The sequence below is a fragment of the Panthera pardus genome, unplaced genomic scaffold (assembly GCF_024362965.1).
Source record: "Panthera pardus isolate Hobbes unplaced genomic scaffold, ASM2436296v1 HiC_scaffold_4, whole genome shotgun sequence".
Classification (NCBI taxonomy): domain Eukaryota; kingdom Metazoa; phylum Chordata; class Mammalia; order Carnivora; family Felidae; genus Panthera; species Panthera pardus.
In genome coordinates this window covers 12088501-12104918 of record NW_026526969.1, presented here as the reverse complement: position 1 = coordinate 12104918, position 16418 = coordinate 12088501, and the positions used below count along the sequence as shown (strand labels likewise).

The 16418-nt window shown below is 62.9% G+C and overlaps 1 protein-coding gene across 1 annotated transcript; it reads left to right on the top strand.

Moving 5' to 3' along the window:
* The first annotated feature begins 572 nt into the window (after nucleotides 1–572).
* On the top strand, nucleotides 573–10152 carry FSCN1 (fascin actin-bundling protein 1). Its single transcript, XM_019422550.2, has 5 exons — nucleotides 573–1533; nucleotides 7630–7786; nucleotides 7896–8017; nucleotides 8238–8405; nucleotides 8770–10152. Exons 1-5 carry the CDS (start codon nucleotides 702–704, stop codon nucleotides 8970–8972), a joined length of 1482 nt encoding a protein of 493 aa, XP_019278095.2. The 5' UTR covers nucleotides 573–701; the 3' UTR covers nucleotides 8973–10152.
* The last annotated feature ends 6266 nt before the right edge of the window (nucleotides 10153–16418 follow it).

The window sequence follows — 16418 nt, the reverse complement described above, 5'->3', positions numbered from 1 at the left end:
GTGCTTGGGCCACCGGGAGGGTCTGGGCGGCCTTCAGGGCAGAGTCTTGCAAGACCTGAGTTGGGGTTGTTGGGGTGTGCCCCCACCCCTCTTCGGCCCACTGGCCCTCTTGGGGGGCTGTGGGGGCGTCTCCCTCCTTTAGAGCTCTGCTCTAAGGCCACCTCCTCCGAGCAGCCTCCAGACCGCCTCCACCCAGTACTGATGTGTTCTGTGGCCTCTGCGGTCTCTGTCACAACCTCAAACCCGGCCCGGCCCGTCCTTCCTCCCATCTAGGCTTGGGATGGAGGCGGGGTGGGGGTGGGGGTGGGGGGGCTTCGAGGGGTCCCGACCTCTGGGTAGATCCTCAGGCTGCGGCACTGCGGGGGCGGGACCCTGGCACTGGGGGGAGCGAGCCGAAGCGGGGACGCAGCAGAGGCCTGCCGCGCAGGAGGAGAGGGGACGCCGAGCCTGCCAACCGCGCCCCTCCGCGCGCTCCCTGCGCCCCCTCCCCGCGCCGAACCCCGGGGCGGGCCGGGGGCGGGGCCTCGCGGCGCTGACGTCACCCCGCCTAGAAAGGGGCTCGCGCGCCGCGGGCCGGCTTTGTGGAGCGCTGCGCAGGGTGCGCGCCGGGCCGCGGCCGTGAACAAAGGAGCAGGGCGCCGCCGCGGGGACCCGCCACCGACCTCCCGGGCCGCGCCAGGGCCCTCCCGCCCGCCGCCACCATGACCGCCAACGGCACTGCCGAGGCGGTGCAGATCCAGTTCGGCCTCATCAACTGCGGCAACAAGTACCTGACGGCCGAGGCGTTCGGGTTCAAGGTGAACGCGTCGGCCAGCAGCCTGAAGAAGAAGCAGATCTGGACGCTGGAGCAGCCGCCCGACGAGGCGGGCAGCGCGGCCGTGTGCCTGCGCAGCCACCTGGGCCGCTACCTGGCGGCGGACAAGGACGGCAATGTGACCTGCGAGCGCGAGGTGCCGGGCCCCGACTGCCGCTTTCTCATCGTGGCTCACGACGACGGCCGCTGGTCGCTGCAGTCCGAGGTGCACCGGCGTTACTTCGGCGGCACCGAGGACCGCCTGTCGTGCTTCGCGCAGACCGTGTCGCCGGCCGAGAAGTGGAGCGTGCACATCGCCATGCACCCGCAGGTCAACATCTATAGCCTGACCCGCAAGCGCTACGCGCACCTGAGCGCGCGGCCGGCCGACGAGATCGCCGTGGACCGCGACGTGCCCTGGGGCGTCGACTCGCTCATCACGCTGGCCTTCCAGGACCAGCGCTACAGCGTGCAGACGGCCGACCACCGCTTCCTGCGCCACGACGGGCGCCTGGTGGCGCGCCCCGAGCCCGCCACCGGCTACACGCTCGAGTTCCGCTCCGGCAAGGTGGCCTTCCGCGACTGCGAAGGCCGCTACCTGGCGCCGTCGGGGCCCAGCGGCACGCTCAAGGCGGGCAAGGCCACCAAGGTGGGCAAGGACGAGCTCTTCGCCCTGGAGCAGAGCTGCGCCCAGGTCGTGCTGCAGGCGGCCAACGAGAGGAACGTGTCCACGCGCCAGGGTGAGTGGGGACGCCGCCCCCCTCCTCTCCCGGTCGGTGCACAAAGCGCACCCCACCCCCGTACCTCCAGCCTCCCGCCCTTTCTCGCCCGCGGCGCTGCTGTGATCCCCAGCGACGTCCGGTGCGCCCCCGCTAGGCGCGCCGGCCACCCCGCCTCGTCGCGGGACGTGCGCTCGGGCCCGGAGGAGGGGGCGAGGGGTGGGGCTTTGCCCATCCTTGCGCGGCGCCGCACACCCCCGCCCCGCGTCGGGGTTGGGGCTCCCCGGGCCCCACGTAGGCGCCGCCCTACGGGCCACCCTCCGACCCCCCACCCCCACCCCCACCCCCAGCCCCAGCCCCAGCCCCAGCCCCAGGCCTGGAACTCCCCACGCGCGCTGATCCCGCGGATCGCCCTGCCCAGCCCTGCCCAGCCCAGCCCTGGGGGGCAACGCCCATCCCCCCTTTCCTCGTGCCCCTCCCTGGTCAGCTCGAGGGCGAAGATGAGGGTGGCTACACGCTCGGGGCACACCCCCACCCCCCACGGTCCTCGCAGCGCAGGCGGGATGGGGGAGCCTTTGATCTCCGCAGGGTGCGCCGCCACCTTCCAGCCCTCCAGGCCTTTCTCCACCCCCACTCGCAGCCTCGAGAGGTCGGCCTCTGCTGGGGGGTGCGCCCCTCGTGTCTGCCCTTCCCCCCCAGCCCCTCCTCCCGCGTCTGCCCCGCGCTCCAGGCCGCGGCCTTTGTGAGCAGGGGGGCGGGCTCCTCCAGAGGGCCCTCCCTCGCCCCCTTTGTCCTGCTCGGTCTCTGCAGATGGGAAAACCAGATGCGGAGGGGCGGGGGAGGGGATCGGTTTTCTGCGGGTCCCCCCTTGCTGAGGACCCCCCGCGCCGCCCCCGGTTCTAGTGCCCGGGTCCGGAGCCTCTCCTGGAGGCGGCCTCCCTCCTTGCGCCCCGGTCCCGGGACGGCGTGGCGCCGATGGCCCCCTGCCAGGCACCCACCCCGCCCTGCGCCCGCCGCGCGTCTCGGGTCTGGTGCGCTCTGCGCTGCGGGCGTTCGAGGGCGGACTTAACGTGAGCCGAGAGACCCCAGCCTGGCTCCCTCGGGAGGCCCCCTACCCTCGAATGAACCCATCCCCAAGTGTCCCGCCTGGAACAATTGGCTGCAACTCGATGCGTCCTTTCCCGGGCCTCCCGCTGGCCTGGCCATTTCCTACCGGCCTGCGCGCCAGAAATGAGCCCCCCTCTTCCCTTCTTAGATTCTCCCCCTGGGCGGTTTCTCTTCCTTCTGACGCCCTCGTCCCTCCTTTGGCAAGGAAGACAGTTGGTTCTCTGCAGCCAGAGGCCCCACTGGACGGACCTGTCGGGGGCTGGCTCTGCCGAGTGGGAAGTTGGAGCCCAGCCTCTGGAGATGGCTGGATGGGAGCCCAATCGGTGGCCTCCCCCTGGTAGAGTGGCCTTCCCGGACTTTCTCCTGATAGCCAGCCTCCTGACTGTGGGCTGGGACTGGGGAGAGGGGCCTGCAGCCCCTTGTCAGTGGGGTAGAGGCCGGGAAGGGGAAATGGCTGTTTTGTGCCTGAGTTTGCTTGATTTGGGCAGTAATATTTCAAGGGAACAGATGAGCGGGTTTGGCCCAGAGAGGTGAAGCCATTTGCCCAAGGTCACACAGCAAGTTAGCAGCTTGCAGAACTGGGTCAGTCTGACTACAGAATAGGTGCTTTTCGGGACCCCCTGATACCTCCCAGCCTCCAGGGCACAATGGGCCTCCCCTTTCTGGTCTCACACAGCGTAGGTAGGGCAGGACTCCTCACCTCTTCAGCAGATCTTGAGGCCCTACCAGGTGAGACATGCTGAGGCCTGAGTGGTGAACAAATGAGTGCGTGGGTCCGGACCCTTCCCTGTTGTGGCTAATGTTCTTGTTGGGACATGAGCAGCATCCCAGAGGTGTCAAAAGGCCTGGGGGTCCAGAAAGTATATCAGGATCCCAGATTCGATGGGGGAGGGTGGGGGGGGGGGGGTTGGTGACTTCTGAAGAGGACAATTGAGCTGACCTGAAACATGAATACAGGTCGTGTGGATCAGGTGTGTGGAACAGTGGTGCCAGCAGGAGGCACAGCTGGTGCAAAGGCCCTGAGGCAGGAAGGAGCAGAAAGCCCAGTATGGCTGGGAAGGAGTTTGTGAGGTTGGTAGGTGGGACTGAAACAGCTGGTGGGGGCCACCATGAGGAAGACCTTGCCCTTGCCCTTGCCCTCGGGGTCGGGAAGAGCTGAGCGAGCCTGGGCAGATGCCCTCTCCTCTTTATTAAGCTTGCTGGCAGCGTTCGGGTGTGATTCAGGCTGATGGGGCAAGGGGAGCCGGAAATTGGGCCAGTAGGAGTGTTGGCTCATCTGTGAGTTTAAAGGTGCATAGAGTTGGGGGAGGGGTCTTTGGGGGCTGAGATTGGGGCTCTTTTGGCCTCAGATCTTGGGGTCTTCCTCTTGTTCTCGTGTTAGCTGACCCCGGGGCTTCCCGGTGGGATGGAGGGTGACCGGAGGACCCGGAGCCGTTTGGGGGTGGGGGGGCGTGTCTGCGGAGGCCATTTTGGACAGGCCTGCGTGGCAAGGAGGCGGTGTCTGTGCTTCTGACACATGCTGGGAAAAGCCAGCCAGGAAGGAGGAGGATCCGGGGCTTAGCCGGCAGGGGGGATGTGAATCATGTCCACAGGCTTGCACAGGCCTGGCCTGGTGGGGGTGGGGTGCTCCCTGCTGAGGCTGCAGTCTGCTCTCTGGCCTCAGTTTCCCCACCTGCTTGGGCTGCCCCAGGGTAATCCTTTGAGCCAGGCTTTGTTTCTGGGAGGGGGCCGTCTCGGCTACCAGGGAGTGGGGTCCTCTGCCTGAGGACCGATGTGACAGGCAGATGGCCTATGTCCATCCCAGGTGCTCAGAAATGGTGTAGCTGTGACCACGTCCCAGGTGAGGAGCTGGCTTGGGTGGGGCTGGAGGTTGGCAGGGTCTCTGGGGGAGCAGCACGTCACTCCCAGTGGGGTCTCCTGCCGTGCTCCTTAGAAATCTCACCTGCCCCCGACGCCAGCCACACGCTGGGCTGTGCCTCACCGAGGTCCCCCCTTGGTCTCACAGCTCCTTGCCTCTGGCCAGCTGTGCCCTGGGGATGTGCTCGGGAAGTGCCCTGTCCCAGCCACTCAGGGGCACTCAAAAGGCAAGGCTGGCTGGCTGGCTGGCTGGCTGAGAAAGGGCTGGCCAGGTTGGGCTTTGCAGGATGTGTGAGAGCTCTCCTGAAGAGGCGGGACATGTGAGGTAATTCAGGCCCTTGTTCTTGTGCAAGGATGGAGGCAGGATCTGAAGGGGTCAGGTGGTGGTAAGAGTGACCAGAAGGTGGGGCGGGGGGAGCGGAGTCTCCCACCCCCCGCAGCCTTAGCAGTCCCCAAATTCGCCTGGCCTGTCCAAAGTGGACACTCCCCAGCACCCCATTCAGGTTGGGGGAGGGGACTGGGAAGCCCTCTCTGAGCTACCTTAGAGAATGGCTCAGAGGCTGGAGACAGGGAAAGCCATGAGGCAGAGGGCCGGGCAGGGCTGGGGGCGGCAGGAGACGTGCTTCTTTGAGCCCCCACATCTGCCTCCCCGGGGCTCCTGCGGGTCTGTGACTCAGGTTTTCTGTGCTGCTGCTGCTGTTGATGAAAAGAAAAATCCCGAAGAAAACCCTGTTCCCATAGTAACCCAGCTCTAATTAGAGACTCCAAGGCCAAGCGGGGCCTTTCCCGTCTGGGCAGGGCCTCGGAGCCAGGAGGGGCCCCGCTGGATGTTGGGGAGACGAATCCCTCCCCCACCCCTTCCTTTTGGGGTTGGAGGACCCTTTTGGTAGACAGAGGGAGACCGAGGCTGAGTGAGGGGAGGGCACTTACCCCAGGGTGCCTGGCCCCCACTTTGGGTGGCTCCCCTGCTGGCCTAGGCCCTTCCAGGACTGCACACAGCCAGCTGATGGGGTCTCAGTAACCCAGTGGCCGGTGGCAGCTGTGTGCCCCGGGCAGCGACGACCCAGCGGAGCCTCCCGACTTCTGCGTTATCTCCCGAAGGCTGGCAAGTGCCTCGTTTATCTGCAAGGCTGTATTAAGATGAGCCCTTTGAACCAGCAGATTTGACTTCTAACCCAGGTCCCTTCCCTGCTCCCTTCTGCCCCTCTTTCTGGGGATCTCCCTCTGTCTTTCCTGCTGTTGGAGCGTGCCTGGAGGGCTTTTACTCTCCTCTGTTCCCTCCTTCCGGTCAGCCAGCCAGCGCAGGTACCCTGGGCAGGTGGCCGGGGCGGGCTCACAGGGCCCCTTCTGCAGCAGTGGGGGTGGGGCAGGTCGGCCCGCTTTCGGGGACTGCAGCCCCAAGGGGTGCTCCTCCCCTGAGTGGCCCTAGGACGGTCCCATTCTTGGTGGCCCGGCTACCCAGGGGGCCCAGTCCCTGCTGACCCTTATCCTCACCCATTGCTTTACTGGGGGTGTGATGGTGGATGGGGCTCATTACCTGCCTCGCGGCCGTCAGCAGATCCCCAACATCAGGGCTCTGCGGGCCCGGGGGGGCCTGGAGGGTGGAGCCCAAGGGGTTCCAAGAGGATCTATTTCAGGGCCCTGGGTCCGCCAGGCCACACAGAGGGAATGGCTGGAGGCCCGTTTGCCCCCTTCCCCTCCTCAGGGTCACCAGGACTCAATACTCTTCCTCTGGGTGACCTTGGGCAAGGACATACCACCTCTGTGCCTCAGTCTCCCTCTTTGTGGAGGTGAAGGTCCCCTCCGCCTGGTGCTGATGTGGGTTAAGACAGGCTCACACCCTGGGCACCTGGGGGGCTCAGTGGGTTAAGCGTCCGATCTCGGCTCAGGTCACGACCTCACCGTTCCTGGGTTCGAGCCCCGCTTCGGATTCTGTGTCGCCCTCGTTCTCTGCCCCTCCCCCATTTGTGCTCTGTCTGTCTCTCTCTCTCTTTCAAAAATAAATAAACATTAAAAAAAGAAAATAGGCTCACACCCTTCAGGCCCTCCACTTGGTGGCAGAGAGCTAAGGGTGGGTCCCGGCCGGGGGTGGGGGTGGGGGTGGGGGTGGGGGTGGGGGAACCGGGGCTCCGCCAGCCACCAGCCTCCATCTGCCCCTCTGAAGGGACAACTTACCGTCCACCAGTGTGGTCCCGTCTTCCCTAAGGTGTCAGGACCCAAACGGTGACCCACTTGTGAGCTCTGAGTCTGGGCACCAGCAGGTGGGGCAGATGTCTCTGCTGTTGGGTTTGTTCGAACCCAGGCGCTTGGGGAGTGTGAGTTCGTTCTATTGGGGCCGCATAGCTTGCTTCCGGGCTGCAGGGCGTGGGAACACTGGAAGCTCCCTCCGGTCACATCAGGTGCTTTGGGGACAGGGACACGTGTGCAAAGATGCTGCCAGATCACCTGCAGGTCGAGATCGGTGGCAGGCGTGCACTGAGGTGGAGAAAATGCCTGTGTCTGCACAGGGGGGACAGGCAAGGAGGGTGACTCCACCCGCCGTGCCCGGTGCGGTCTGGGGCGCGGGGGCGTGAGACTGCGTGGGACTTCACTTTTATGAGTTTTGTAAGTTCTCTGAAAGGAACGTGAGGTCGCTCTTCTGTTTTCCTGTTAACTTGGACACATTCAGAGGCACGGGGAGGCTACGATGTCTCGATTTCCCTCAGGTGCCACAGTCTGCCATCTAGCTCCATCTGTCCCTTTATTCGTTGTTTTTGGTTGTAGGGAAAGCAAATCCCTGGCCTCGGGGCATTTCGTCTCGAGCTGTTTGTGTCTGAAAAACGAGGCCATTTTCCTACATAACCGCAATATCATGAACCGTAATTAATCCTTAATATTTAATCCTGGGCCGCGTTAAGGTTCTCCCGACTGGCTCAAGAATGGCTTTTTGCAGATGGTTTGTCGGAAGGTATCACTTGTATAATCAGAGGACATGATGCCAAGACGGACGTGGCCGGCCTTGGTCCCTGCCTGGCCCTGCCTGGGGTCTTGGGTTCTGGCCTCTGCCGTCGAGGCTGAGGGGTCTCCGCAGCCCCGCCGTGTTGGTGTGTGAGGGCAGGGCTGTGGGTCAGCCCGAACTGGGGTCCCCGTGCCAGTCGGAAGCTCTCCCCGCAGGTATGGACTTGTCAGCCAATCAGGACGAGGAGACCGACCAGGAGACCTTCCAGCTGGAGATCGACCGCGACACCAAAAAGTGTGCCTTCCGCACCCACACGGGCAAGTACTGGACGCTGACGGCCACCGGGGGCGTGCAGTCCACTGCCTCCACCAAGTGAGTCCCTCCCCCCGCCAACCACCCCGCACCCAGACCGGCCCTCTCTGTTGGGACGGGGCCCGGGGACCCGGGGCGGCCTTGCCTGACCCTGCCCTGTCACCCCCAGGAACGCCAGCTGCTATTTTGACATCGAGTGGAGTGATCGGCGGATCACACTGCGTGCGTCCAATGGCAAGTTTGTGACGGCCAAGAAGAACGGGCAGCTGGCCGCCTCGGTGGAGACAGCAGGTAGGTAGTCCCTCCCTGGTTCCCCGGAGGGTCTGCCCACCTCCTAGTCACTCCCCCGCACCGCACCCCTCCCCCCAGGCCCGCCCCCTGCTGGGTCTCACCCTAGGGCTGATTTGCCCGGGGACCCCAGAGTCCCGCCCTCCCTCTCTGAGCCACACCCGGATCACCCCCGCCCCGCCCCCGCCATGAGGCTCACCGCCCTTCCCCCTTCCTGGGCCAGGGGACTCGGAGCTCTTCCTCATGAAACTCATCAACCGCCCCATCATTGTGTTCCGCGGGGAGCACGGCTTCATCGGCTGCCGCAAGGTCACGGGCACCCTGGATGCCAACCGCTCCAGCTACGACGTCTTCCAGCTGGAGTTCAGTGACGGGGCCTACAACATCAAAGGTGGGTTCTCCGGAGGCGGGGTGGCTCAGTGATTTGGCTCTGGGGAGGGACATCCTGTGGCCGCCAGGCCCTTCCCCTCTTCTCTGTGTAGGAGGGGGGCTCCCCGGCCCACCCCAGAGTGGACTCCCTGGCTCCACCAGAGCGAGAGGCGGGGTTCTGGAAAGGGTGGGCCGGGAAGGTGTCGCACACCTGAGCTGTGGGACTTAAACCCCGGGTGGGGGGAAGGGGCGCGGACCCCTGACCAGCGGGGGGGGGAGGGAGGCTTAGACACAGAGGTCACCCCAGTTCCGGAGGTGGTGATTGGCGTGTGGGGAGCCGGCCCAGCATGGGGCCTGATGGGCCTCGCCCCCACCCCCCACCCCAGACTCCACAGGCAAGTACTGGACAGTGGGCAGTGACTCCTCGGTCACCAGCAGCAGCGACGCCCCCATGGATTTCTTCTTCGAGTTCTGTGACTACAACAAGGTGGCCATCAAGGTGGGCGGGCGCTACCTGAAGGGGGACCACGCGGGGGTCCTGAAGGCCTGCGCCGAGACCATCGACCCCGCCACTCTGTGGGAGTACTAGCCTGCCGCCCAGCGCCCTGTCCCCACCCTGCCCAGACCCTTCTGCTAATAACTCTCTTCTCCAGGCGGGCTCCGGTGTCGTGGCAAGTCCCTTGCCTTTCAAACTGGAAACCCAGAGAAAATGGTGCCCCCACCTGTTGCCCCGTGCCTGGTCCTTGGAGGGGATCTCAGACCCCTCTGCCCTCTCCTCTCTGCCATGGGCGAGGCTGGCACCCCTTTCTTCTGACCTCAGACGACTCTGAGCCTTATTTCCTCAAAGTGGCCAAGGAGGGCGGGGGGGGGGGGGCGGGGGGCACTGGGAGGCCTTCCTGAGCCCCTGGGCCTGGCTGGGTGTGTAACTGGAATCTTCTGCCCCCTCCCAAGAGCCTCTCCCCACCCGCCCCTTCCCGGGAGCTGGGCGCTTGCCCCCAGCTTATCGGAGCCCCTGGTGCACCATCCCTGCGGTGGGGGGAGGCTGTGGGAGGGGGAGGGGGTGAAAGCAGCGTGTGCTGGCTGCTGGCCCCTCTGCACCCGCGGCCTGCCCGTCTGCCCCCCGCTGTGGTCTGGGGCCCTGCCGTCTTCTTTCACCCTGGCCTGACTGGAAGCAGAAAATGACCAAATCAGTATTTTTTTTTCTTTTTTTTTGAAACGAAACATTACTGCCAGAGGCGCCCAGGCAAGCCTGGTTGGCAGCCACGAGTGATCTTCAAGGGGTCTCGTGGGGGATCTTGAATCGGCATCTCCGGGCCTCGCAGCCCTACTTGCTTGCTAGTCGTGGGGGGCGGGGGGCAGGGTGCTTCCCTGAATCCCAAACCCGCCCCTACCTCCTCGGGGCCTCTCGCTGGCCCCCTCCCTCCTGCCTGCCCTGGCCTGTGTCCCCATCTGGTGGTGCTGAGTCCCTCACCGCCTCAGCCAGAGCCCCCGGTGTGATCGGTGCTCCCTGTCCGACTGGACTCCTTGGGTCTTGGGGTGGGATGAGGTTGGGCGGCACCCTCCATCGGGAGCCTCCCGGGGAGCCCCGAGGCCCTTGGCTCCCGGCCCTGCCCCCTGCCAGCCCCCCACCCCCGGTTCATCTCTGCCATGCATCTCACTCTGGGTGTCTTGGTCTTTTATTTTTTGTAAGTGTCATTTGTATAACTAAACGCCCATGATAGTAGCTTCAGACTGGAAAGCAAAATAAAATAATGCGTGTGCAGCCCTGAGCTGGCCCGTGTGTGTGTGTGTGTGTTGGGGGGTGCAGGCGGGTGGGGCGGACGGGGCCCAGGGTCCGAAGGGTGGTCTGAGCAGCCTGGCTGCCTCCAGGAGTGGAGGAGGGGGCCCTGTGAGGGATGGCCTCTTACTTACCCCAGAGATCTGCCTGAGGCCACCAGGGTCCCAAGCAGGTAGCGGGAGCTCCTGGGTGGGGAGGTGGCTCAATCTGGTCCCACAGTTTCCTGCCTCCGGTATTTGTGAGGCCCGTTCAGGCCTGCACCGTGAGTTGGGCCCGTGGGCTTAGGAGGTCGAGGTCAGGGTAACACGAACCCATAGATCCAGCTTTCTCCTGCCTCTAGAGATGCCCTTGACTACAGCTTGGAGGACTGGGGCCCTTGGCCGCCCTCTTCTACTGCATAGGCCTTGTGTGGATCCATCAACACCCCCAAACGCTAGGCCTTGCAGAGGCTGGGATTTCGCGGTCCGACGGGCCCTCTGAGGATGGGCACAGATAGAGACAGGTGCAGGTACTGGGAGCAGGCGGCCGGATGGGCTAAGCTGGGGGGAGGGAGGCGCCAGGTTGGGTCCCTGCATCAAAGCAGGCTCAGCCCTGGAAGTTGGGGGACACTTCTCCATCTGGCACACCGGAAGCTGATGAAGTGTCCAGCCCTGAGCCCACCCTGCGTTCTCGGCCCCTGGCAGCCCCCCCTCCCCCCCATCTGGCCAGCCCTGCAGCGACTGCAGTGTATCACTTAACCCAGAGCTTCCCGAGGGGAGCGCCAGCTCCCATCTTACAGAGAAGACTGAGGTCCAGGGCAGTCAGGCACAGCCTTGCGGGTGGAGCACGGCGCCCTGTGGGTGTCCAAGGAGCAGAGGATGGATGCGGACACGGGGGGCGTGCAGCGTAAGGGCCTGGGACCGCTGGGGTGAGGGGGCTGGAGCCGGCCTCGCCGCCAGAGGGCTCAGCGGAAGCGCTGATTGGCTGCTGGTGACGAAACTGGGAGGCGGGCTGTGATTGGTGGTTCCTGGAGGCGGGAGTCTCGAGATTGACAAGGGCAGATGGCAGCCACAAAGGGATGTTGGGGCCCCAGCGGGGTCCCGGCGACCGGTCCCCCCACCCCTGTTAAAACCAGGCTGGAAGCCAGAAAAGTCTCAGTGACATGGAAGGGACAGATGAATCTTCCGGATCCAGGCTCTTAGACCACGGGGGAGGGGGTGGGCGGGGGAGGCACACTGAGAGGGGTTGGGGTGGGGTGCAGGGGTTCCAGTTGGGCACAGCTGTAGATCCTGCTGGGTGAGGTGGCTCGAGCCCCGCCCACGGACCAGGAATGAACTGCCCTGGAATGACACCAGGGTCCGCTCCCGGAATCCCAGCCTCGTCCCTAACCAGACAAGCTAGGCACAGATTCCGAATTCCATCCATTCCACAAAAATGGGCACCTGTCACGTGGCTGCGCATTGTGGGGGCTGTGGGTGACTGAGGCACGCAGTCTGACTGGGGAGATGATCACACTTAGGGAAAGAGGGCATTATAAGGGACAGGAAGGACAGTCTGGGCAGAGGGAACAGCATATGCAAAGGTCCTGTAGGGGGAAACTAGGCAGGAGGCAGGGTGGAGCCTCCTCGGGTGGGTGGAGCCTCCTTGGGTCCTCCCTGAAGAGTGGGTTTGAACAAGCGAGGGAGGTTGTCTCAGGACCCACCTGGAGGCAATGGGCATCTTCAGAAAGAGATCGATCATCCTGTGGCCTTGCGTGGAGCATGTTGGGGACCACCAGCCTCACTCCTGCACACCCAGGCTCCTCACTTCTGGGTCTTTCCGGGCCTTCGGTTCCCTTCTGTCAGAACCAGCTCTGGGGCCCAGGGTTGAATGCCAGAGCAGGAGACGCAGCCCTCGATCCTGCCAGAAGAACCTTCCTCAGTGTCTCCCCATTGACAAGGGCCTGGCCCCATCACATGCGATCCCACATACACATGGACTTATGTACATGCATGGGCATGCGTACAGAGTCCTGTGCACACACAAACACACGTGCACTAGAGACATGTGTGTGCACAGACACAGAAGTGCTCACGGACACACAGATATGAGTACAGATACACATACGCCAGCTCCCGGGGAACAATGAGCTGTCCTGGTCGGTGGGGCCTCTGAGCTTCCCAAGTGTGTCCGCAGCTCAGGCTTCTCCCGTTTGTTTCTTTCTTTTTAATTAAAAAAAAAAAAAAAAAAAAGGTTTTTATTTATTTTTGAGAGAAGGAAGATGGAGTGTGAGAGGGGGAGGGGCAGAACGAGAGGGAGACACAGAATCCGAAGCAGGTTCCAGGCTCTGATCTGTCAGCACAGAGCTCGACGTGGGGCTCGAACCCAGGAACCGTGAGATCATGACCTGAGCCGAAGTCGGACGCCTAACCGACTGAGCCGCCCAGGGCCCCTCCTCTCATTTCTGGGGCAATCTCAGAGGAGGACACTCCAGGGCTGGCTGTGCCCTACTTCCTGCAGGGTCAGAGCAGTCTCTTCCTGAATCAGGAGGGATGATAGGTAACCTCCGGTGACCCCACACTGAATCATAATGTGAGGCCCCAGAAGGATCTGGACTCTCTGGGGACCCTCCGTCCTCAGTTTCCCCCATTTGAGCAGTGGGCGATTGGCTCCCTGGCAAGACTGTCCAGATGGAGGAGGGGTTCTGAGACCCCTGGGGCAGCGAAGAGAGAAGGGAACAGATGTGGTCTCCCCAGGCAGAAAGAGGCGTGGAGAAGGGGCCTGGGCAGGGGGAGGAGGGGCGGGGTAGGGTGGAGCGTTTGGCCCGAAGCCCAAGCCTCTTAGTGGGGCCTCTGGGCTTAACCAGGAGGAGGCTCATCCTCTAGGAGGTGTGAATCAGCAAGACAGAAGCTGCGCAGACTTGGGGGAGGGATATGCACTCCCCTCCCCCTCCCTGGGACCCAGGCCTGCCCCCCTGGGAGGGGAGGGGCAGACCCACCTTCCAGGAAGCTCCTGCTGGTGCCAGGCATTGGCAGGTCCTCTGCACGGGACCAATAACTTGATCGTTATTATTATCCTAAGAATCGAGGTGATAAAAGCAAGAGGATGACGTCAAAGGGTGCCCGACCCCAGTCCTTCTCCCCCCAGCCCCGCCCCCAGCCAGGGTACCACCGTTGACTACGTCTTTTACTCTTCTGGAAAACCGGCTGTTACATACAGTACCCACAGATAGCCCTTGCTACGTGCTGGCTACTAGCCCCTTATTCACTCACTGAGTCCTGTGACGGGCTGAGTTGCGTCCCCCTTAAATTCTCACGCCGAGGCCCCAACTCCCAATACCTCACCATGGGATTGTGCACGGAGACAGGGTATTTAAGGAGGTGATTATGAGAGGTCGCCGAGGTGAGCCCCACTCCAATCTGTGTCCTTGTAAGAAGAGGAGATTAGGAGACAAATTTGCACAGAGGGAAGACTGCGTGAGGCCTCGGGTAGAGGCCCCAGCCCAGCCGTGCTGACTGACACCTTGATCTTGGACTTCCAGCCTCTGGAGCCAACTGCCACCGTCCCCATCCATCCCAGCCCTGGGTAGTGGTGCTGAGTCCTGCTCCTCCCATTTATTGGTGCAAAGACTGAGGCGCAGGGCGGTTATGAAACTTGCTCCGGGTGCAGCTGGGATTTATATAGAGAAACATAACCTGTCTGTGCAGCACATAGACGCTCGCGGGATGGGTTCTCCCAGAAACAGACACGCACTCAAGGCCAGGGGGCTTATCTGGGAGGTGACCCCGGGAACAGGGAGGGGGGTACGTGAGCCTGAAGGGGGACGGCAATAGTGTGTGAGCGCCGTGGGCGACCCGGGAGACCCGGATTCACCCCGCAGAGCCTTCCCGCGAGCGAGCGTGCGGGCGCTCACCGGCTGGCCACTTCCTTAGTGGTTACCCTCCAGCACTTTGGACTTTGCGGTCAGCTGCAGCCGGGGGTGAGGGGAAGTGAAGGGGAAGCCGGGGTGGGGGACTGTGCGTCCAGGGGGCAGCTGGGGGGGGGAGACCGGCAGGCCCGTGGTTCACAGCAGCTCTGTGCTGGGCAGGGAGGGGCTACGTGGCAGGGCTGCTCTGGCCTCTGCCGCTGTGCCAAGATGATCAGGACCCCCGTTGGGGTTCTTTTATTGTAATTCAGTAAGGAGATAATTTGGGACGGTGGTAAAATGCACTGACACAGAACTTACCGTCTTCCCTGCTCCGAGTGGCCAGTTCAGGGGCATTAAATACATCTGCCACCACCATCCGTCCTCTAGAACTTTCCATCTTGTTGATTATTTACAAAAATTGTTTTTAAATGCTTATTTAGGGGCGCCTGGGTGGCTCGGTCGGTTAAGCGTCCGACTTCGGCTCAGGTCATGATCTCACAGTTCGTGGGTTCGAGCCCCGCGTCGGGCTCTGTGCTGACAGCTCAGAGCCCGGAGCCTGTTTCAGATTCTGTGTCTCCCTCTCTCTCTGCCCCTCCCCTGTTCATGCTTTGTGTCTCAAGAATAAATCTAAGCAAAGCAAAACAAAACAAAACAAAAAAATGCTTATTTATTTTTGAGAAAGAGAGAGAGAATGTGTGAACAGGGGAGGGGCAGAGAGGGGGGGGGGCATAGAATCTGAAGCGGGCTCCAGGCTGTCAGCACAGAGCCCAACGCGGGGCTCGAACCCATGAACCACGAGATCGTGACCTGAGTCTGATACTCAACCGACTGAGCCACCCAGGTGTCTGCAGAACTTTCCATCTTGTAACATGGAACTCTTGCCCCCGGTTCAACCCCAACGCCCGCCCCTCCCCTGGCCCCCTGGTAAAGTCCATTCTGTGCCAGGGACCTCGGGTCAGTGGAATCTCACAGTGTCTGCCCTTCTGTGACCGGCTTATTTCCGCGCGGTGTCTGCAAGGCTCATCCACTTGGACCGTGTGCCAGAATCTCCTTCGTTTCTGCGGCGGAGTATAGTGTCCGTGGGAGGGACGGGCCGCCCCACCGCCGGCCGCCAGCTCGCCTCCGCTCTGGCTCTTGGGAGCGCTGCCACCGGGAACACGGGGAGCCGATCTCTCTCCTCGTCCCTGCTTCCCATTCTGTAGGGTCTTGCTGCGTCCTATGGTCATTCCAGTCTAGTGGGGTTTTTTTCTTTGAGCAGCTCCATACGGTTTCCCCGCAGTGGCTGCACCATCTCACATTCCCGACGACAGCGCGCCAGGGCCGTATTTTACTTTTTTTTGCACACACGGGATCGAGTGCCCCCAGGGCCCCTTCCCTTCAGGGGTCTCCTGACAAACGTGCGGTTTCCTTACCTGCACAGGCCGACCTCGCTCTGGCTTCTCCACGACCCACCTGACCCACCTCGTCCGCCGCTCACGGACATTCACATCTGTCCCCCTTGTCCTGAGCGGCACACGCTGCTGAATGGAACAACAATAGTAGGCAGGAGTCCCTTTTTTTGTTGGTTTGCTTGTTTGATTAGAGAGAGAGAAAGAGAGGGAGAGAGTGAGCTGGGGAGGGGCGGAGAGAGAGGGGGACAGAGGATCCAAAGCAGACTTCGAGCTGACAGCAGCGAGCCCCATGTAGGGCTTGAACTCACGAACCATGAGATCATGACCTGAGCCAAAGTCGGACACTCAACTGATTGAGCCACCCAGGCACCCAGGCACTCTGGGGTCACTTGACATTTTGATAGATGTGGCCAGATGGCCTCCCCGCAGCCCCGCCCCAGCCGTGGGTGAGTGTATCTTCCCAGACCTCGACGGAATCGCCCTCGAAGCTTCTTGCCAGGCTGAAGCCTGGGTCTCACGGAGGCAGGAAGTACAAACGTCACCCCGTGTGGGTTAGGGGGTTCGTCTCCGCTAACGGGGAGCACCCAGGCTCGGTGGGGCTTCTCTACCTCGTCTTCCTGCCCACCGCCTTCCTTCTTCCCAAAGCACCACTGGCAGATTTGGGGGGTATAAATAAAAGCCTCCACAACTCTCAGGGCCTCAGATAGAGTCTCCCCCAAGAGCTGGTCCCTGGTCCCCACAGCGGCAGGTGGTGGCCCGGGCTGTGGTCGGCTGCTCTCCACCTGGCCCGAAGGCCTCCCCGCCGGGCTCCCGTCCGCAGACCCGGGCAGCCTGTCCGGGCAGCTTTCTCCTCCTTCGCTCCTCTGCCCTGCACAGCCTAGGCCTCCCCAAGCTCTCATGTCTGTCTCCTTGACTCAGGGAGGCCACAGTCTCTGCCCAGCTTCCGGGTCCCCTGCTGCGGCCCGGAGGCTCTCCTGGAAGGCGTTGGGGAAATCACGGAGT

Coding starts and splice junctions, on each gene's coding strand:
- FSCN1 (XM_019422550.2), top strand. CDS start 702: ATGACCGCCAACGGCACTGCCGAGGCGGTGCAGATCCAGTTCGGCCTC. Junction 7,787..7,895: donor CAGTCCACTGCCTCCACCAA/GTGAGTCCCTCC, acceptor TGTCACCCCCAG/GAACGCCAGCTGCTATTTTG. Junction 8,018..8,237: donor CGCCTCGGTGGAGACAGCAG/GTAGGTAGTCCC, acceptor TTCCTGGGCCAG/GGGACTCGGAGCTCTTCCTC.